Source organism: Jaculus jaculus, chromosome 2 (genome assembly GCF_020740685.1).
Source record: "Jaculus jaculus isolate mJacJac1 chromosome 2, mJacJac1.mat.Y.cur, whole genome shotgun sequence".
Classification (NCBI taxonomy): domain Eukaryota; kingdom Metazoa; phylum Chordata; class Mammalia; order Rodentia; family Dipodidae; genus Jaculus; species Jaculus jaculus.
The window spans coordinates 183,644,123-183,668,381 of record NC_059103.1 but is presented as its reverse complement, the minus strand read 5'-3'; the positions used below and the strand labels follow the sequence as shown (position 1 = coordinate 183,668,381).

The 24,259-nt window shown below is 36.3% G+C and overlaps 1 protein-coding gene across 7 annotated transcripts in view; it reads left to right on the top strand.

The window, feature by feature from the left end:
• The window catches only part of Csmd3 (CUB and Sushi multiple domains 3), a 1,124,273-nt gene that overhangs the window by 275,046 nt on the left and 824,968 nt on the right, over window positions 1-24,259 (top strand). For all 7 annotated transcript variants that reach the window (XM_045143269.1, XM_045143267.1, XM_045143265.1 and 4 more), the window contains exon 5: window positions 4,806-5,013. In XM_045143269.1, the coding sequence (XP_044999204.1) occupies window positions 4,806-5,013 (208 nt within the window). The remainder of the gene's footprint in view (window positions 1-4,805; window positions 5,014-24,259) is intronic.

The window sequence follows — 24,259 nt, the reverse complement described above, 5'->3', positions numbered from 1 at the left end:
GGAAATGTACTGGTGTTCTTATATTACCATTTCCTTTCATGCTTTCCCTCACTACCAGACAAGCCCATGACAATAAGTTTTGCTTGGACTGACTAGTGGGATTGTTCTGGGTAGTTTAAGATATCAACAAATCCATTAGAAAAGATGGATATGTAAATACAATTTAATTACCTGGAAAGCTTCTTTCCTGTGAATGATTATGATGACTTTATTAGAATCTTGAATCTCATAAGAAATTGTTCTATGGAACAACCTTTGGTGAATTCTGCCATTTCTGTGACTGGTCTGCAGAAGATATTAGATAGGCTAGTCACCAAACAACCAAGATTAGAAAGCATATCAGAGACCTTGAGAGGCTTATTTTGACCAGAAACAAAAAAAAAAAAAAAAAAAAAAAAAAAAAAAAAAAGGTACTCAGTAGGAAATGCACAACACTGAATTCAAGGGCTCAGTGATATTTATTTCCTAAACATGCTATTACTCATTCTCAATCTAATAGAAGAAAAAAAAGAAGAGCCAGTTATTGGCTGAAGAGTTGACTAAGTAGGTAAAATGCTTGTTGCACAAGTGTGAGGAATGGAGAACTAATCCCCATACTTATGTAAGTGCTAGTAGATCGTGAAGTTTATCTACAATTCCAGCGTTGGAGAGACAAAAACAGGGAATCCCCGAGGCAAGTTAGCAAGCTTAATTGACTAAATTGGGAATCTCTGCATTCAAGTGAGAGACTTAGTCTCAGTGAGTGAGGTGAAGATTGATTGAGGAGGACACCCAATGTCAAGGTGTATCCTCTACGTGCATGCAGACGCACATGCATGGGCACCCATACTAGTGCGAAAACACACACACAGGCGGGCACTGCGCACAAATGAAGCAATTTAGATATTATATTCTGCTAAGTATTCACTAATGCAGAAAATATAGCTTGTACCAATACTACACTTTCTGAAGTGCAAATGCAAATACAGAACATTCACAAAAGCTTTGCTTCCAGTTCTGGAGAAACTGAGACCTCATCCTTGTCTTTACATGTAAGGCTGGGGTTGAAATTATATTGTTGTTAGATAAATATTTCCTTTAAGTGAGCTGTTTTGTTTTTGGGAGCTACTCGTGATTCTGTCTCATGCTTTTGCAGTGATTTCTTTCTGACAGTCTAGACTGCAAAATTGATTTGTATGCACTGGGAGTTAAGAGTACATAGTATAACTTTATTGAAAACATGGCTAAAATATTTAAATAACTATAGCAGAATGGAGTGTTCTGCTTTGAATAAATACATTTCTACAGATGAAGAATAAATGGAATTTTTTTAATTTAATCAAATACATTTTTTTAACAAAAAATTTCTATGAGAGAGAGAACTCACATGCCAGAGCCTCTAGCCATGGCATTTGAACTCCAAACACTTAGGCCATCTTGTGTGCATGTGCAACCTTACATGATTATGTCACCTTGTGCATTTGGCTTATGTGGGATCTGTAGAGTAGAACATGGGTCCTTAGGCTTTGCAGGCAAGTACCTTAACCACTAAGCCATCTCTCCATCCCTTAATCAAATAGATTTTGAAGTATTTGGGGGTGGGCATTGTCTTAAATCTGCCAAAGTGCACTTGGGAAGGTGAGAGGACATAGGTGTGAAGAAGATGAAAATCCACTCTTCTGTCTTTGGAGAATGAGAGAAGAATGTAGGTAGCCAGGAAGAGATGCACTCTTTCATAGCAAGAAATGTGATGGGACCATATCAAGCACACCTTACAAGAGGAATAAGCAAAGGAACCATTATAATAGGATCTTCTGCTAAAGCCCATGAGAACCCAAATCAAATAAGTACAGGCAGATATGTGATTGTTTTTCTATTTACAATGTCAGGAAGAACATAGACTGATCCCTAAGAAGAACAGACTAAGCAGAAAGATTTTGCTGGGAAAATTGAGAACATGGCCATTCTTTTTGCCCTCTCCTCTACCTCTCCTGCCATAATACCAACTGTTGGCAGAAAAAGAATTAAAAAAAAAAAAAAAAAAAAAAAAAACGAGGTTATTTGTGGGTACATCAAGGGCTCCTCATGTTAACTGGTAACTTTAGAATTTTTTTAACTAAAGAGTTTAGTTTTCAAATTGACAACAAATTATATGTATAAAACATTTAGAAATGTACTGTTGTGTCATACACTGACATTTAACACACATATTCAAATGTAGTCCCATAAATTCATACAATCTGTTTATGTCCAAAGTATCATATTTTGTATAACTCATTGTTGTGCACAAAATAATAATAGTAACTTAAAAAACCTAAGTTCTCAGAACACACTTCCATCATCAAGCAATGCATGATCAAGGAGTCACCACGTGAAACAGGTAGGATTAATTAATTAATTTTCCTTATTTCACATACCCATGCTGTGGTAAAAACACTGAAAATCTATTTTCCAAACTAGTCTAGTGGTTGTATTTTGTGTAATTTAAGCATACTCTAAGATTATATTTTTTTTACCCTAGCATTACCCTAGAGACAAGGAAATAACTGTTCTGCAGAGATTATTTAAATGGTCCGTGGACTCACTATATCTATCTATCTATCTATATGTGTGTATGGGAGGGAAATATTTTGTTCTAATGAATTACTCAATGGTAGTGTATAAAAAAAGAAAGTACAGCATATTTGTGATCTGTAGTTGGCATAAAAACAGCAGAAAATTTTCAGGGGCAAATAAGAAATTGAAGAATATTTTGTATTCTTTTGAAAAGATATTTATAATATAATTCATAACCCAGACATGGTTATAGTTCATTCTAATGGCCTTTTATATATATATATATATATATATATATGGTTTGTGTGTGATGAAAGTTAAATGTATTTTATGAGGAATACTTTTATTCTTTCAGATTATGAATGATTGAGCTAAAGAAAGAATGCGGCAGAAAAATTTTAGTGCATCCTGATTCATATAATGCAGAAATAAATTTGTAAACAGTAACAAAACATTTTGTTACTTCTTGCCTATGGTTAAGTTAAATAGAAAGAAAGACATTTTCCTCTTCTTATTAAGGCTTACTCAGAGAAGATCCATCACATCAACTGATAATTGGTCATTATGGAGAGAGATATTTCCTCAAATGATTTTAAACTGAAGGAATTCCCTGAGCTGGCCAAAGCAATAGCATAAATCATGATACAATTTATTGCACAATGCATCTTGCAACTATTAGCTTGATTGGTCTATACCATGTTATAATTAGGTAAAAATTATAGCTTCAATTCCTTTAGGACGAAGCAATTTTTTTTCCTGTAATTTCATATTAACACAGCTGCCATGTAAACAGTATAATAACATACAGAATCAGCCAAAATATATTAGTGGAAAATATATGTGAAGTCTTATAAGAGGTATAATTACAAATGTCAGGTTGACAGAAGCGTTACTTTAAGGGATAGGAAATAGGTCAGTGGTTAGAAGAGCTAGCTTCATGTTGCTGGGATAAACTTCCAAACCAGGCACAGTTTGTAGGAGGAATGGAATTTATTTAAAGTTTACAGATGTAGAGGAGGTTCCATAATGGCAGAAGAAGCTAACCTCCTTTCACAGGTCCACACACAGAGAGAAAAACCACCCGCAGCACCAGAAGAAAGAACACTCAAGGAACCCCAGGCAGAGCTGAAGCACTCAGCATATCTTTAGCTGGAAATCCCAGATCTGTCCACAGACACCTTAGGGCTGGACCTAGGATCCACCCACCAAGACAACATGTCCAAGCTCAAGTAAAACTCCTGAACCTGTTGGAGGACATCCATTCAAACTGCCATACCTCACCGCAGCCCTCAATAGAGTCATAAAAAAACACATTGTAAATTGTGTTTCATCCAAGTTTAAAGTTCCTCACAGTATTTACCAACTTAAGACAGCACTAAAGTCCCAAGATTCATCTGAGGAGAGTCTCCCAGCTGTGTGTACTGTAAAATCAAAACAAGTTTGAATCAGACTCCTAAATCTATTGTGGAACAACCATTCAAACTACCACAGTGTTTAAAGGCTTTCTCTCTCTCTCTTGCCTCTCATTTTCAGCAAATAAACAAAATATTGAAAGAATAAGAATTTTTTAAAATAATGCAGTGTATACATATAACAATGATTTAGGGAATATGTATATGGTTTGATGGAGTCATACAGAATATATAATTTTAGTTATATTAGTGAATGTATTCTTTCCTTATAGTGAAAACATTCTCAGTATGTGACATATGCTTTCACTTTTTCATTTGAACAGCATCTCCACCAACATTTTTTTTGTTTGATTTTTGAGGTAGGGTCTCACTCTAGCCCAGGCTGACCTGGAATTCACTATGGAGACTCAGGGTGGCCTCGAACTCACAGCAATCCTCCTCCCTCTGCCTCCTGAGTACTGGGATTATAGGCATGTGCCACCATGCCCAGCAGCCACAAACATTTTTAATAGCTTTTGAAGCATACCACTGTCAAGCTATATTATATTGTCTCTTAAATCATGTTTTTGTTTTAGATATACCTAACTTAAAAAATACAAACATTCTGCCATTAATAAATATGTGCACAATAAATAAAGATTTCTCATTGAAGATAAAAAAGTATGCAGTGCATATTTTTACTTATGTTCATTGCTATTTCATCTAATTGTTATAAATTTGTCCAGATATGGTTCGTGTCTATATAGAATTACAAATTACCATAGCATTCATTTGATGTGACAATATTTTCTTTAAAAACACTGAGTTTCATTTGTCTTAATAACATAAAATTTATATTTTCATTATTGCTTTGAACAGCTGAAGATGCTTGTGGGGGAACGATGAGAGGGTCCAGTGGCATCATTTCCAGCCCCAGTTTTCCTAACGAGTACCACAACAATGCAGACTGCACGTGGACCATTGTAGCAGAGCCTGGAGACACTATTTCACTCATATTCACTGATTTCCAAATGGAAGAGAAATATGATTATTTAGAAATAGAAGGTTCTGAACCACCTACCATATGGTAAGTAGACAGTTGCAATTCAGCTAGTATTGCTATCATTTTTCTGAAGCAAAAGAACTGTGGGTGTACCTACAAAGTTTTGGATATTTGAAAGATCATGTTATTATAGGAGTTATAAAGAGCCATTGTCAGAGATGAATGATATCTTTGTGAATTGGGGCACAGAAACAGTGAAGTGGAGTTTTAACATACCAAGGCTTTCATCAGTGTTATTTGAACACTGTCAGTCAAATGCCCCCAATACCACTGCGCAATTAGCTACTGTAATCTACAGGTGTGTTCTTTGGCATGACAATCCACACAGTGGTTATTTTCAAATTTAGTGTATATTCTCGAAAGTCATTTGCCTTTGTGGATTTTATGCAGCCTGTTATGTAAAAGACAAAACTCAAGCATCATCGTATGAGCCCTGTCCTTTTCTTGAGAAACTCAAGACATATTAAGATCACACTTGAGGATATAATATATTCTAAATAAAATATTTATAATGTTTTGAGTTTGCATTGCTGTGGATGAACAGTTAGATTATCAATCAGTAAGCAAGATTATTGGTTAAAAAAAAATAGGTAAGTGCTACAATAGGAAGTAATCTTAAGTCACCTAAAACCTGTCTAAGAAAAATGAAAAGTTGCTCAAAACGATTGTGTGAAGAGGCCTGAAATTTCAAATGATTATTCTTACTGAAGGATATATTGTCTTCAAGTGGAGCTCATTTAGCTGTACAATGATCGCATAGGAGATTAATATAGTAACCAATGAAGAAAACATACATTAACCTCAGTACTTCAATGAGCTGAGGGAATAAATCAAGGAATATGTTCTAGATATAATTAAGAGGATTCCATAATGTCTTAGGGAATATTAAGGAATATAATATTAAGGAAAACTTGGATTACCAATTTGAAAAAATAGTGACTATAATAATGACATTTGGTAATTTAGACAATGTCAAAGGAATGTCAAATTTGGAATCCATTTGGATATTGAGATCTATTTTAAATACATTTATCTTGGAGTTTCTTTGAAACATACTTTTAAAACTATATAAATATCACATAAATATACATTTCAGACACCTTAAAGGGAAGCATAACAGTAATATTTAGTTGGAAACAATGGCAGCTGAACAATCCGAATGATCAATACACTTGGCTCCATATGGATAGAATAAGAAGAAAAGGAGAATCAGGGTGAATCTAAAGATACACAACAAGTAAGACCTTGATCAGGAAGATAATCCAGTGAAGAAAACCAAAAAAGTGTATCAGAGAAGTGAGAGGCGATTTTAGTAATAATGTCTGACACCCATAAGGTCAGCAGATGTCAAGGGAGAAGAGTACGCTGGTGTGGCATGCAGGAGGATGAATGCGAAGTAAGTGCTTGGGCATTCGCAGCTGGCTCTGCCTGTGCATCAAGCATGGGCTAGGGACTTCCATCATCACAAACCCTGCATGCAATCCCAGACAAAGGTAACACACCCTGCCGTACCTGCCTTTCCCTCTTCTGCCCTCAAGCCTGCAACATACACAGTTATGTTGATTTAACTCTTGCGTGGATAATAGTTTGCTACCATCCAAAGAAGCACAGCGGAATCCTCCTTTAAATGGTAGAATAGTTTTATACGGTGATAGAAATGGCTAGCCTATAATGACTCATATTTAATTCATGCAATGGTAGATGACAATGCCATAAATGTTTCCAACAAAGTTACAATATTTTTTATGTAGAAGTGATCACATTGAAAGAGTATTTATTTTATTTTATTTATTTATTGGCAAGTGGAGAAACAGAAAGAGAGAATGAAAATGAATGAAGCAGGGCCTTAGTGCCACTGCAAACACAGTCCAGACATATTGCTGTTTGTGCATTTGGCTTTATGTGGATAATGGGTAACTAAACACAATCCTTCAGGCTTTGGAAGAAAGTGCCTTTATCTGCTGAGCCCTCTCTCCCGCTGCAGAAGAAAAGTTTTTAAACTTGCAAATCGTGTAAAGGTTAGGTAAAATGATGAAATTAGAAGCATGTTTTTCTTAGCACTTGTTTCTTTGTCATCACTGAACTCTGGAAACCAGTATATACATAGATATTTTTATTTTATTTTATTTTATTTCATTTATTGAAGAGTGACAGACAGAGAGAGAAAAAGGCAGAGAGAGAGACAGAGGTAATGGGCACACCAGGGCCTCCAGCCACTGCGAATGAACTCCAGACACATGTGCCCCCTTGTGGATCTGGCTAACGTGGGTCCTGGAGAATCGAGACTGGAACTGGGGTCCTTAGGCTTCACAGGCAAGCGCTTAACTGCTAAGCCATCTCTCCTGCCCCAGAAACAAGAATTTTTAATGACCCCATTTATATTGGTACAGTCACTTTATTATTTAACATTCAATCATTTTAGCAATAATTTCTATGTCTCCTTATCCTTATAAATTGTTTAAATACTATAGCTTAACCAATAATACTGCTAGTTTCACAAATCTCTCTCCTATCCATTTTCTTTTTTTATCTTTTATTATTGTATGCATGGTGTGTGCCTCTGTGTGTCCGTGGAAGTGGGCACATGCTTGCCACTGTGCATGTGTAGAAGTCAAAAGACTACTTTGGAGTGTTGATCCTCTCTTTTTATCTTTTTAAAGTCTCTCTCTCTCTCTCTCTCTCTCTCTCTCTCTCTCTCTCTCTCTGCCACTGGAAAGGCCTATCACTCTGGACTTCCTACTTCTGGATTTCCCAGGCCTCTCCCCCATTGTCTTAGACACATTGAAAAGGCTTGTGCCACTTTGAATCTAGCTTATACATGGGTTTCAGGGATTTGAATTCTGGTTGGGAAAGCACTTTAATTACTGAGCCATATCCTCAGCCGCCATTTCCAATTTTAAATATCTTAGTCACTTTTTTACTTGCCTCTTTCTCAACAAGAAAGTAGCTGTAGCACATGCATTATCTTTTTTTTTTCTTTTTTTAAATTAATGTTATAGGAACCATTTAGGTGCACTTTGTTCAGTGATAATTCAACAGTAACTATACAGTCATTTGACATGTTTCAAGCAAGTAGAGGATCTCCAATTGATAGTTCTATAAGTGTGAATTTAAAGAAATAGTACAAGTAGTTAATGGTTTTAGTCATTTAAATATAAATAAATAATCTTTTAAAATTGTGTTTGTTTTATAATCTATGTATAAAATTATAAATTATGTGGAGGCAATATAAAGCTTTATATCTAGACCTGACCCTCTAGCGCCTTTAATGTCATGCAATCAGACCTTTTTGAAGATGTGGTTATGACAAGAGCACATTTTATTTCAGGGGGCACTGCATTACAAATTCTTCCTTAGAAGTATCCATTGTTCATATAATATTTTCTGTTCATAAGAATTCAAGACAAAAATGTGAACAGCCATCCATTCAAGTTCTTATGATTAAGATTACAAATGGTTTCTTTGACTTCAGTTCTCTCATTCAGAGAGCAATAATTTGCCACTGCATGCTATACATTGTAGCTTTGTTTTGAAGTATGGGTGTAAGGTAGGATGAAATGAAGTCTATGTTTGACTTTGCCAATAAAGACTAAGTGAACCCACCATCAAGCAGCTTACAGTGTATAACCAGCTTATGCCTCACCTCCAAGCTCAATATATCAGATCATTACCTTCTGAATATTATAATAAAACAGCTGCCTTACTGCCTGATTCAATAGGAAGCTAACATCCATACATTTATTAGTGGAGGATAAACCTTCAGCCATGAGTATATCCACTTCAGTGAATGAGATTCCACTTCCATGAAAAGAACTAATTACTGCTTCTAGAGATGCTTCTGCTATACTTTCAGCTTTGTTTCAGGAGATGATAGTGAATAACTCATAGAACCTTGCTCCCAGAGTCCTTACCTATAACATTCTGACCTTCAATTAATTCAGATATTGCATGGCATTATTTGTTTTGATATCATATCAGAAACAATGAAACAGGAATATCTAATTAACTGCCTTATTTACAAAGCCTTGAATAAGAGTTGGATTACATTCCCTTTGAAAAATATTTTCAAAGTTAATTTGGGTTGGGTCTCTGTAGAACTCGATTCAGTCAATATCATTACAAACTGTACTGAAATATTTATTACATGACATCCTTGTTCTAAATGATTCTCTGAATGAAATAATAAGACTATTTGCATACAGCCTCTGCCAAGGGAGAAAGATAATGAACATTAATCAACATAGATAAGGTAAATAACCCAATGTCAAGAGTGTGATAAACAAAATGTGGAGGCTGAGAACTGTCCTTCTATAGAAGAAGGCAGACAGCACAAATGCCTGAAGAACCCAGGGAAAGTATAAGTACCTTTACTCTGAATCCCTCTGGTCCCAGACAGAAATGTTATGTGACTTGTTAGAGCAGAGTCAAAACACAGCGTGAAACTAATTCCCTTGGCTAGGCATGATCACTGGCTTGCTGATGGCCTATTGCAATTATCTTCTCGTTTCTGAGATAAACATACAACCAAAAGCAGCTAATGGTGGGAAAGTGTTTATTCCAGGCTAACAGTTTCTAGGGGAAGCTTCTTCATGGCAGAAGCAGCTGGCTCACGACATGCCATAACAATAGAGAACATCCAGCAAATTCCAGCAAGCATGAGCTGGCTCTGATCACACAGTAGGCTGGATTCAAGATCAATCCCTGGTGACACACCTCCTCCATCAGGGCTCCACTTACTGGACACAACGCTTAATGAAAAAAATCCTGTCTAGTCTCTAGAGACAGAAGTAGTAATTCCACACATTGTTAGGCCTACAAAACACACTCCTTCTCTTTGTAGAGAAAACAACACAAGAATACACGCCTACTCATATGAGAGACTGCATACAAACTGACTCTGTACCACTTCTCAGAAACTAACTTTACTGTTGCCCAGGTGAGTGACTGGATAGAGATTGACTCTACCCCTATCCTGGTGAATCACTGCCTAGAGACTATATTCCTGCCCAGGAAAATGACTTCATAGAGACTCATTATACTTCTGTCCAGATGAGTGTCTGCTTAAGCACTAACTGTACCTCTATCAAGGCACATAGCTGAATAGAGGGGTTATATACCCAAAAGGCACCTGTTTGCACAGAGACTGACTATATTCTTATTCAGATGAGCCAGTGCATAAAGAATACCTGGGCAAGTGAATGCATAGAGACCGACAGTTCTTTTATTTTTCCCCTAAGTAGGATCTCACTGTAGCCCAGGCTGACCTGGAGTTCACTATGTAGTCTCAGGGTGGCCTCGAACTCACAGAACTCCTCCTATCTCTGCTTCCCGCAAGCTGGGATTAAAGGTGTGTGCCAACATGCCTGGCAAGGCTAACAATACATTTTATCTTGTCAAGTGACTACACCAAATGCTTGTCATCTGTCCTGGAAAGTGACTGCATAGAGACTGATTATACCCTACCACGGAGAGTGATTCCATAAAGACTGTCTGTACCAGTGTCCAGAAATAAAGAGTGGCATTCCCTTCAGATGGGAAATCAGTCCTCTTTACCATAATTGTTTGTTTAGAGAGAATAGGCATACAGAGAATCTTACATAGTAACTGATCCATGAATCGTTTTGTGCATTAGGCTTTACATGAATACTAGGGATTTCAATCTGGCTTTCCAGGCTTTGTAAACTAGTGTCTTTAACCACTGAGCAATCTTTTCAACTCTAGAGTTGTTATTTTTATTTTAAGAAAATATTTATTTTGGCCAGACATGGTCGTGCATGTCTTTAGATGCATGTGCCCCCTTGTGTATCTGGCTAACGTGTGTCCTGGTGAATCGAGCCTTGAACCGGGGTCCTTAGGCTTCACAGGCAAGCTAAGCCATCTCTCCAGCCCTCCATTCACTTTTATCTAAGCAACTTTTTCTGTCATTTTAATACTAATTCTTGTCAGAATCTAGTTATTCTACTTTGTTTTCTACCCTTAGTAACTGATATCTCACTAGATACCATTCCCCTAATGTTATAGATACAATTTAAATTTTCTATTATTAAATGTTCATAGCATTATGATTATAGAACAATTTTGGGTAACTCTGTAATCTATTTTCTATTCTTGGAGTGCTGTTTGGGAGGAAAAGTGGTTTCTAGTAGCCTTAGCATGTGGATAAGCTTTTAGATACTCAGGTATATACCCAGTCCCGTGGGAATAAAGCTCATCTCAGCCCTCTTCAAACTTGTGCCACTTGAGCATTCCTAATTCTTTAACCACTGGTAAGAAAGTAAATTAGTCCATAACCATGAAAATCAGCGTGCAGATTCCTCAACATATAAAAATATAACTACTATGAGTCCCAGCTACATCAATGTAGGGACTATACCTCCCCCCCCCCTTGGGCTCCTTCCCGCACAGGTAGTGCCGAGGGAAGAACCAGGCCTGCTGGTTCCTCCCTAAGGGTTGAGGGGATGATGAGCGTGGGACAACCCAGAAACCTCTCCTGGCCACCAGAGAAAAAAAAAACACATGACTCGGGAGTCCTTTGGAAGCAGGAGCTCAACTTTATTGTTACAGGCGGGTGTTTATATAATGTTGAAAACTAAGGCGGAGACTTTAGGGTGGGGTGAGATGTAAGGGCCAATAGCACACTGCGACCTTTGAGATGATTGGTTGTAAGGGCATGAGCGGGAGACTCTAACTTCCTATGCGGAAGTGGCAGGCCAGAGGCCATTTGGCCCCCTGCTGAGTTCTAAGTGCCCACAGGCAGGAATTCTAATTTCCTGAGTGGAAATAGCAAGCCAGTGGCCAAGCCCCCTGCTGAGTCATAGCTGGCCGGAGGCAGATAGGCTCAGGAAGTTCCACTAGGCCTCACATCCTGGCCTCTCAAGGCCCAACACCCCCCCCCAATAAAAAAGCACAGATAACTGGATGTATTAGTGTTCTCCAGAGGGATGGAACTGATAGAATCAATACATATTGCAAAAATGGTATACTAGTTTAGCATAGTCCAGCAACAGCTGTCCACTGGCTGGAGTGACTGAGAACAGGATAGCTTCTCAGTCCATGAGTGCCTCAGCAGCCTCAATATGGGGCTGGAGGCCTAAAGAACTCCTGCAGATCCACTGGTCTTCATTCCACATTGGCAAGCTGAAGAAGTTGGGTTATGACGGCTGGGAAATACAGCAGCAACAACAATAGGATAGACACACTTGCCAGCAGTAAGTGAAGGCAGGTGGGCACATACAGCTCTCCCCCCAGACCTCTATATATCTAGGATACCATGCGAAGTTATTACCTACTATGGGGAAAGGTCTTCCCTCCTCACTCAATTTTTTCTCAGACACCTACACAGAGGCATGCCTCTTTGTTGAGTCCAGATCCAATCAAGTTGATATTGGTGAACCATCAAACAGAATTTTTCTTAAAGGCCAAATTATGGAATCAGTGCTTGAGTATATCAATGGATGAATGGATAAAACATGAGGATTATATATACAACCTTGCTTTATACAGCCATAAAGAAGAATTAAATTATGGTATTTGTAGGAAATTGACAGAATTTATGGTGATTATATTAAAACAAGCTACTCTGAAAAAAAAAACTATGCTATTTTATCTCATTTGTTGATTCTGTAATATACATATATATGTTAGTTTATATCTAAAGAGTGTGAAGATATGTGCTGTGACTATGGTCAAACTAATATTCTTTGCTGAAAGAGACTTTCTAACACCTATCATTATATACAATGGATACTGATTAAAGAACATGTGGCAATGGTAAGATAAACCAGAATAGCAGGGGCAGGAAGAAAATAAATGAATTATTTAAAATAGTCAGCGTTTAGGTGACAATTTATGATTTCTGCAATAAGGACACAGAAATGGAGGTGGTAAGACTTAATGGATAAAGTTGATTATGGAATATGAGATTGAAGAAAAGGAATAGTTCTAAGCTATTTGAACTGAATCACTGAATAAGTAAAATGTAAGTGATGATGGGGAGGCTGCTAGTAAGACATTCTGGGAGGATGATCCGGATGGCGTGTCTGAGATGTCTGATGCCTAACAAGAAGAACATTTCACAGAGATTTCTTTTTTTAAATTTTTGTTTATTTGTATTTATTTATTTGAGAGCGACAGACAGAGAGAGAAAAAGGCAGAGAGAGAGAGGAGAGTGGGCGCGCTAGAGCTTCCAGCCACTGCAAATGAACTCCAGACTCGTGCACCCCCTCGTGCATCTGGCTTACATGGGTCCTGGGGAATCGAGCCTTGAACCGGGGTCCTTGGGCTTCACAGGCAAGCGCTTAACCGCTAAGCCATCTCTTCAGCCCCCATGGAGGTTTCTTGATGGGTTGGGTATACACAGTCTCATTCACAATTAAAGATGAGCAGCAAAATGTAGAAGTACAAGTAATTCTTCTAACTTCTGTAAGAGGAGATTATTTATTAGAAAAAAAGAAAAGTAATAAGTTGGATATTTGGACATTTCAATTTAGCTTTTCCGGCTATTATGTCACATGTTTCCTTTTGTTATTTCTTATCACTTTGTGCTTTCCTTTGAATCATCCTATCTTGTAGTCCACAAACATCCTCACATCCCCTTATGCACATGCATGCAAGTTAGGGTTCATAATTTAAATGACCATAAACTATTGACTGGGCAATAAAAATATGGCACAAATGTACAATGGAGCTTTGCTCAGCTGTTAAAGAAAATTGATGTTATGAAATATGTGGAAAAATAAATGGAATTATAACAAATATTAAGTGAGGTATTCGAAGCACAGAAAGACAAAAATCATAGTTAACTCAAATATGTCAAGTATTCATAAAGGCATGATTTCCAACAGAATATGTCTCACTAATTTGTTAAATTACAAATAAGAATGCTTGGTTTTAAAAATATATATATATTTTATGTATTTATGTGTGATAGAGAGAGACAGTATGCATGCACCAGGGATTCAAAACTATAGATGAACACCAGATGCATGAATCACCTTGTGCATCAGGCTTATGTGGGTCCTGGGGAATTGAACCTTGTTCCTTTGGCTCTGCAGGCAAGTGCTTTAATTTTTAAGCCTCAAGTCTTGTTTTTTGTTTTTTGTTTTTTATAAATTGAGCTACTGACCCCAGAGTCAAATGAGTAAATATTTTATCAAGATCAGAATATAAGTGAAACACAGAATTCAGATCATATGTCAGAGAAAAAATATATTAATCTTTATTCCAAGTATAATAATATGAGATACACAATATATTTTTATTAAGTTATTCTGAATGTACACATTTATTATTTGGTTTAAGAATTGCTAAATGAAAGTGTTTATTCTGATAAATTTGCTCACATAGGTTTCCATTAGAGGCTGGCTCCTATCTCAAGCCATTTCCATTTGTACAGTAGATCATATTATATCACACCTAGTCTAGACTTGTATGCTTCTGATTTTAGCTCCCTCATTTATCAATTTCCATTTATATTTGAAGATTGATACACATTGCGGTAGATTTATGTCCCCCATAGACATGGGTGTTAAGGAGTTATTAAATTTGAGTTTGTAGAATCCACCCCTGGCAGGCCTGTTTTGGTGAGGGGGTGTCTTGAGGGTAGATCTGAATTTCACTTGTAGATATGAATAGTGATCTCTGCCTAGTTTCCCTGCTGTTTGGCTACCTGTTTTTTGCTCTTACTTTTTGTGCTGCTGTGTTTTTTTTTGTTGTTGTTGTTGTTTTTGTTTTTGTTTTTTCCTGGGTAGAACTGAGTTTCTTCCACCATTGTGGAACGTCCCCTGGATCTGTAAGCCTGAAATAAATCCTTTTCCTCCTACAAACTGTGTTGTGTTTGGAGGTTCATTGCAGAATTGTATGGAGCTGACTACAGCAGGAATTGGTACCAGATGTGGGGTGATAAATCTGACCATATGAAGTTTGGGATTTTAGAACTGTTTTTTTTTTTTTTTTCTTGTGTGTGTGTGTGTGTGTGTGTGTTACTTTGTCCTGTCATTTCTCTAACAAAATGCACATTGACCCTAGTTTCCAATTTATTACTTGTGTTAATTTTTTAAAATAATACCTGATGAGTTCATTTTTTTTCTGGTAGGGAATATGTATGAAAAAATTATATGTTGACACTATAATTTCCCTCTTGTCTGCTTCCATTCCACTCAGGGACCGCCTCAAAGGGATTGCTGCTATATGCCATGAGGCTTTGGATGGGGAGTTGTGAGAGCAGTAGTCAGTCATTGTGTGGGGGGAGTAACGGCTCTGGATAGTCGCTCCCACTCTTTCCACCCCCTTTCCCACAAAATTTCCTGAGCTGTGGTGGGTGTATTTTAATTCTCTTTTAGTGTTGAGCTCTCACTAACTTGGATTTCTACTTTGGTACATTTTGAGTATCTTCAGGGTTTTTCTGCATCAGCCTGTCACAGGTTGTCAGGCTCTCTATGAAGACAGCACTCTTGCTCTTCTCACCAGTTCTGTGGCTTCACGTGGGCCCTAACAGATGTGTGAGTGGTGGTTCATCTCTTTCCAGAGAGTCAACTATCATCTCTTGTCTTGTTGATAGATTTCGTTTGTCCTCAGTTATTTTCAGGCTGATAAAGGAAAAACAAATTCTCCAAAAGAAAGTTGAAATCAGCAAAGGGCAAAAGGAATAGTTAATTTAGAGATATTCTGAAGGGTATAGCCTGTTATTGACCAAAGATCAGTGGGAGCTTCTTATTAGAGTCGATAATCTTGGTCTCCATAGAATTCCAACTTCTTTCTGAGTTCCAGCTAAAAGTTTCCTTTCTAATGAGCAGATCTCCTAGCTAATCAGAGTACTATTGGCTGTCTTTTGGCTGGGTTCCACTATTGCATAGGTGTATACATCTTGTCAGGCTAGTGTTTTCATATAGCAATATACCCTACTTGGTCACAGCATTGTTGTCCTTTTCCCCCAGCACCTCATGTAGCACTTTCTAGAAGTACATGGGCTAACTATCAGGGAACTGGCTTCTTTACAGATTCCAGCCAGATCTCTCAATGTTCTGTGTTATCAGCTTGTGATGTTTTCAACAATAAGGTCTTAATTTTTACCTCAAGTGGATAATCAAGGGCATTGACAGAAGCCCTTCTTGCTTTGGGGACCTCATAGGTCTCTTTGATCAACAGCTCCATGTGGGGTGTAGCTGATTTCTGGTACTGGGAGTTACATGCCAGAGGCAAAATATTTTAGGCTTAGGTTTCATCCCAACCTCTCCAGAGCCCTTCTTATCAGATAATCCCCTCATACTCCTATTGAGGGTTAGATCTTTCAGTTTCCTATAAAGGAGAAACTTTTCTATGGTACCATTCCTTTTGTATTTAGTTTTGTATGTTTTGTCCCTGCTCTCCCATTTTCCTCATCCCAAGCCCTTACATCCCTATTACCTGCCCCTCAAATTTGCTGTCAAGAATGTCTGAAACTCAACCTGTTCCGGATTATGACCTACTAAAGAGGGAGAACATGTAACATTTGTCTTTCTGTATTTGTGTGAATTTATTCAGTGTGATCTGTTCCAAGTCTATCCATTCTCCTGTGAATTTTATTATTTCAATTTTCCTTATTGCTGAATAGAATTCCATTGTGTTTTTGAACAATATCTTCATTATACATTCATCAAACTATAGGCATCTGGGTTGATTCCAGATCTTATCTATTGTAGAAGCAGAAAAAAACATTTACACCTTTATTTTTTATAGTTTGATAGTGAAATGTCCCCTGTGCACTTGTGTTTCAATACTTGGTCCCAATCTGGTTGGGGCACTTTTTGGAAGGTTATTGGTCCTTTGAGGATATGGGGCCTACCTAGAGGAAGTGTGTTGCTGCCTAGAGCCAGAGAGGAGGCCTTGCTCACTATGCCTTAGTTCAAGTATAGCCTAAGCCTTCCGTTTAACTGATCCATTGAAATGTAAGAATGTGGCCTTAAACTCCCATAATCCAGTAGGCCTTCTCCGTTATGGACTGTGCCCTCCTAAACTATAAGCCCAAATAAACCTTTCATGCTTTGTATCTTTCATATATTTTATCACAATAATGATAGGGGAAAATCCCTAACAGTCCTGTATTAAGGTGGAGAGATGGTGAGGAGAGGAAGGAATATTCCTCATGGCCACCGCTAGCTTTGCAGAGTGATAGAATATTATGATAATGAAGAAGGAAATTTATGTCATGTGGAATGCAGCCTGGAGAGTGAAGGAAGGGACTTCCAGTGGAGTATATCTCTTCTAAGTACATAGTTTCTGTTTCTAACTTTATTTTTTAGTCAATATGAACTTCTTATATTGGAAGGCTTGCATGAAAATGAAAAACAGAATAATCACAAATTTTCAAAGCATAAAATATGAGAAACATAATTTTCAATATATGTCATCTTATATATTTCCAATATAAAAAAATCTTATTTGGGTTTTGTAAAAGCACATTACATTTATTTATGAGAAGAGGATATTTTTTATTTATTTTGAAATTTAACAACTTCAGGACACTTAGGTGAGGCTATTATTCTTGACTTAATCACCACTTTAGAAAGATCCTCCTGAAGCATAGTGTTATCATGATTACAGCCTATGTCCATCTGGATTAATTCTATTAATTATATCTTCAATGCTTTTGTATTCCTCAAAAACTCTTATTGGAGCTGAGCATGGTGGTGAGCTCCTTTAATCACAGTACTTGGGAGGCATAGGTCAGAGGATCGCCATGGTTTCAAGGCCACCCTGAAACTACATTGAGAATCACAGAGCAGTCTGAACTAGAGTGAGACTCACCCTGAAACAACCCCCTCCCAAAAAATTCCTTTTATCAACAACTTTTACCCATAAATACTTTTATTTCTATGAATTCTATAGTAATTAGAATATGTAGTAAATAGATCCACTTACATGGGACCAAATTATCAAAGGTAAAACTTAGAATCTTATTTTTTTTACTTGCCTCTGATTAAACAATAAAAACATTTATAATTTCTTATTCATCTAATAGGTGTTACTCCCATACAACTACTGTTTTTGTTGCTGTTTTCAAAAATCTGTTTTTGTTCAACATGCCCTTACACATTCCCTCCCATGGACTATAGTCTACCCACTGGAGTCTGATAGCACAATCCAGGTAACAAGCAAGTCAGGTGTGTTTTGTTTGATATCTGTTATTATGTGGTCTTCACATAGTCCTAGGGCACTGATACACTCATAAGGATTTGAGATAATTTGTTTGTAAGAGCATACATAAATGGATAGCTAAGGTAAGCAGCTTCATAGAGTGTATGGTATTTATTCACAGATTCACAAAATCAAGATATAAAACAATAAAACATTGTATTTTACTTATGTTTCCATATTACTTACATAAGATGAATGTTGGAAAAATAAAATTTAAGTTTCCCTATTTCTCAATGAGAACCAAAAATTATAATAGTAGCATTTCTTAATTTTTCTTTCATAGCTTAACTATAGAAATAATATAGAATAAATATAATGTGGTGAAATAAAATATGGTTATATACTTATCATTTCTTTCTTTTATTTATTTATTTAGTTAGTTAGTTATTTGAGAGAGACAGACTCAAAGAGAAAGACAGAGGGAGAGAGAGAGAATGGGCGGGCCAGGGCTTCCAGCCTCTGCAAACGAACTCCAGATGCATGCGCCCCCTTGTGCATCTGGCTAACGTGGGACCTGGGGAACCGAGCCTCAAACCGGGGTCCTTAGGCTTCACAGGCAAGTGCTTAACCGCTAAGCCATCTCTCCAGCCCTCATTTCTTTCTTTCTTTTTTTTAAAATTTATTTATTTATTTATTTATTTGAGAGAGACAGGCACAGAGAGAAAGACAGATAGAGGTAGAGAGAGAGAATGGGCGCGCCAGGGCTTCCAGCCTCTGCAAACGAACTCCAGACATGTGCGCCCCCTTGTGCATCTGGCTAACGTGGGACCTGGGGAACCGAGCCTCGAACCGGGGTCCTTAGGCTTCACAGGCAAGCGCTTAACTGCTAAGCCATCTCTCCAGCCCTCATTTCTTTCTTAATTGGAACTTCATAGCTTAAATTTACAGGTCTAAATTATCTATTTGAGTTATGGGTAACTAGAAACTACATCTGGGGAAATATTTCTTTTGTAAACTTGAGAAAATGTAATTTTTCCCATGAAAAATACTCACAATATTACAAAACTTCACTATGCTAGCAGAATCAATGACTTCTCTCTGTGGCTCTTGGTGGAAGTTATTATATTTCTCTCTAACAAACAAAATTTTGTCAGTAGTACATTACATTTCACTATTATTTCTACAGTGAGCTACTCAAATAACATAAAAATACTAGCCTTTAGTATTATATTTCAATTGTTTATCAGTGTTTGACATATGGTACATGAAGAATTGAGACAAAAAAACCTACAAACTTAGTTTGATGACACTTTCACATAAATAGTTAAAAATTTCTAGACATTTTTCTCTAAAGAAGGGCAGATGCAATATCTTTTTTAGGCAATAATCATAGAATTTTTGTTCTGTGTTTACCTGGGTAGTAATAGTTTTAAAAATATGTTTTATTTTATTTAAGAGGCCTGAAGCCCAGACCATTTGCAATTGCCAGGCATTGTGTTATGAACTTAAAGAAAATGAAGCCAATAAGACCATGTATTTAGGAGAAATGTGAGTGACAACTCCAACGTATATGACAGAAGGAGGTATGTATGAACAGAAAAGCAGAACGTCCTCCATAGGTGGTAGAATGTGAAGTAATATTAAATACCAAACAGTATCATTGTATTATATTATAAATAATTATAGCAGAAGCAACTTTGAAATGTTATCCAATCACTGATACAATGACTTCTCCATATTTTAATGCAGCATTGTACTTAACAGATGGTTTTGTTACAAATCATCAAAACTTCAAATTACATAGGAAACTGAAACACTTATCTAAGCAATATCTCAAATATACTTAGAAGATAATTCTAAATGTGAATGTAATTAATTTTTACTTCAACAGTTAGAGATTTTAGTTTTATCACTCAATGCTTTATTCCTTATGTATATCCTATCTTTATCTAGACAATTTCCTTTTATTAATACACAAAGATTGACAACAAAATAACTATAATAATCTATTTACTTAACAGGAAAAAATAAAATTAAGTTGAATGTGATACTAGTGAAAATTTTTGTAGTCATATCTTGGTCTTCTTAGCTTGTGTCACTGTTGACTTAGTTTACCTGAGATATAAATATGAGTCTAATTTTGGTGTTGGGGCAGATTCCAAGTATCCCAACACTTGAGAGGCTGAAGCAAGAGGATCTTTTGTTCACAGTCAGCCTGGGTCACATTGCAAGACCTTTTCTCTAAAGTAAACAAGCCAATAAATAAGCAAGCAAAAATGAATGAAATATGCATGTAAAATCTGTATTAAGAATCATACTTGTTATTCTCAGGACACAAGAAGAACCCTTTCTCTTTCATGTGTTGTATATTAAATAATGATTGCTTCAGCAATCTTAGTTGTTTCAAAAACTTTTAAATGCTAATTTAGTACTGTCCCAGCCACCCAAGTCTCCTTTCATTGAGCAGCCATTTCTTTGTTTCCTATAAGCAGAAGTCTTTTTCTCTGAACGTTAACTATGAGCACTGCTTTGTGCAACATTTACAAGTGGATAGGATTCTTAGTAGTATTCCATTCAGCTTTTACACTGTAAAGAGAATAAGAAAGCAATGCAATGTTTTTAGCTACTTCATGATATTTCCAAGTTCATTTTCTGCACAAAGAAAAACTAATGGACTTTATAATGAAGATATATTTTCACTGTCATTGAAAGCTAACATGGGTGTTCAAAAATTAGCCACAAGTGAAACTTAAAACACTCCAATTTATATAAAAAGAAAATGACTAAGGATAAGAAATTCATGATACTATTTAAAGTTTATACTCATGTATTTTAATGAAAGGTAGGTTGAGCTTTTATTATTAATTTTTTAAGGATAATCCTAATTGGAACAAAATGTAAATTTTAGCAGAAATTCTAGAAATTCCTGCCAGTGAGAACGAACAATAATAATGATGATGATACAGTAATCTTGAAGTTTCTAATACATCAATGCACCAATAATTTGGTGTTTTCCCAGATCTTTGGCCTATTAATTGGAAAAATAGAATCAACAGTCCAGTGGATAAGGCTCAGAAATATTTTACTAAAGCTTAAAGCTTTAGGAGGGAGAAGAGGGCTCATGTCCAGACTTACGAGGAGGAAGCCAGGAGGAGCTCTTGCCCCTGGAAACAAAAGCAGGTTTGAGAGGCCCACCTTAAGACTCAGATCTGCATTTTCATTTTATTTATTTTTTTAATGGAGAGAGGTTATGTGAGGAAGAATAGGTTTTCAGGTTTTCTTATTTATTTATTATCATTTTTATGAGCCCCATTGATAGGTGGATGGTATAGCCAGTTTCCTCATGATGCCAGGATCTAGGCTCAGGAATTTTGGAATTCTCTAGGAAAGCAGTGAAAGGTAGATGAGGATAGGCCAGATATTTCTGATGGATTCTGACCTGTGCTAAAAGACAGTGAGGTAGATTTTCTCCTATAGGCCTATGGACAACTCCTATACTTAGCCAGGGGGCTGTTTACTTTGTGGTCTGTCTTCACTAAGGTGCCTAACCATTTTTTTTTTTTTTTTTTTTTGTCTCCTATCAATAATAGTTTAACTTTAATGTAATTTAGGGCACATATCAAGTTTGATGCTAAACCTAGTAGTTATCTACACAGTAGGAGCCACCTATATGTTAATTGATGATAATAAGTTTTAACAACAAAGGAAGCCACTTGTTCTAATTTATTTCAGTTTTTTTTTACAAAAGTATATTGCATATCCCAGAACTACCAAGAACACTTATGCAATGGTAAACGCATGACTTTAGTGGGCTCCAACATACCATAGTCTGTTATGACTGAGAGTGCTAAGAGCTGTATGGGGGACAACCTGTGTGACTGCACGACATCCGGCCAGTGCTGGGATGTATGCTTTGCCCATTCACCCTAACTTTACCTGGTTTTTCTTCCCCATCTCTGACGCTACGTGTGTAAATATAAAGTTCACAATCTACTTTAGATAGTGTTGCTATGTTTCTACACTCTTATTTTCGTTGGAAATCCTTATAGAAATTATTCTTTCAATAGTCTAACCAGTAATCTTAGAAAACATGGTTAAAATGTGGTGGCACACACCTTTAATCCCAGCAATCAGGAGGCAGAGGTAGGAGGATCTCCACGATTTTGTGGCTACCCTGAGACTACATAGTGAAATTCAGGTCAGCCTGAGAGAGAGTGAAACCCTACTTCGGAAAAAAAAACAACAACAACAAAAAAAAAATGCATTACATTGACACATTTCCCCAATATAAAAATACATCTCAAATTCAATCTCAAATATCTTTTACTTCTGAATTCTGTCATCACTTTGTTCCATTTGTTAATCAGCAAGCAGTAAATGCATCCCAGGAGTCTTCTATTTGTTTTTTTCATTTCCTTTTCCAGTTTCACCATATAGTTCTCTGTTCTTTTTTTCCTCTCATGGGAGACATTTTTAAAGTTGCATTTTCAATTCTGTTATTTCATCCTCTTCTCACCCTCACTAATATATGTGTGTGTATATATATACACATATATACATACATACATATATATATACATATACACATAAATATATATACTATATATATGTACATAAACTATATGTATATATATATGTATGTGTCTATATATATATATATATATATATATATATATATATATATATATGGAGAGAGAGAGAGAGAGAAAGAGAGAGAGAGAGAGATAGGTATAGGTAGAGATAGAGATCGATATAGATGATATAGATATATATATAACATAGCAAGACATAACTAAAACCATCAGTATGCTAATCTCTTAAAGACTAATCCTAAACTTGTTTGGTTAGGAAATAAAAATCTCTGAACAAAGAAGCCTCCTTACTTTGTAGTATATTGCTAGTATAAAATCCTTTGGCTGGAACCATAAACTTTAAAAATTTTTAAATTGTTTTAAATACATGCTATGCAAATAATTTCATGGTTATTTGTTATTTTTATACTTTTGCCACCGTAAACAATTCTCTTCTCCCCAAAAGCTATATTATTTTTAAATACTGTTATTTCAAATGGTGACTGTTTATATTTTTCAATTAAAAGTATATCTTATGGTTTTGCATAGAAGCCACATAAACTGAGAGGAAATATAAATTAGCTATCTCTGTAATTAAGTCAAGTTTGTCTGTTACTAATTAAGCTGTTTAGCAAACTGAGAGATATAATATCTGTTGCCCAGGACACTTGCTGTATGTGACACCTCTCAAGGGTGGCTCCTGTTGGTAATGGTAGCCAAGGTTACCTTTCTGGAACAAAAATGCTGCTTTTGATAAATGTACCCGCTTCATTTGAGCCTAAGAAATTGTTTGCAGATGAATAACATTGTAAAAAAAACCTCTTACAGTAGATTATAATATAGGAACAACTAAAATATGTTCAAGGTTTACAGATGAATTAGCACTCGGTTATGGCACCCACCAGGTTTTCTCAAAATCCTCCTGCACACTCCTGGAATGATGCAAAAATGCCGGGAGTTGTTAATCATTTTCTACCATAAGTCTTCCTTTGCCTGAAAATAAGAACTTGACACTTCTAATGAAGGAAGGTGGTCTCTCTGATGATACCCTGTCATCTTAGTTTTGTGGATTTCTAAATACTACTTTTTCCCTTGTACCAACAAGTATACTTTAGTATTTAGTTATTTTTTTATCAATCATTTTTGAATGAATAAGTTTCCATGATGCAGTAATAAGTCCAATATTTCTATCCACTTTAATATTTTGTTCTTAGTTATTTTCTTGAATTGTTAAACTGTTTTAATGTTGCTATAACTATAGATTCTCATAATGTGGGAAAAAAATTAAGAGTTCTTATTTGACCTCATTCAATTTCCCATTAGTAACTTCTTAAATAACTACATGAGTTCGCAACCAGGAAATTAACATTGATGGAATTCATCAAACTATTGTGCCTGTCATTTTATATGTGCTCATGTTAGTGTGTGTATATGTGAATGTGTGTGTACTTCTATTTGATTTATCAAATATGGTGACATGTGACCATCATGGTGGTGCAGATGTTCTATCATAAGGACAACCTACATTACCTTTGATAGCCATAGCCACTCTCCCTAATGTTTATTTAGCATCACTATAAGAGTAC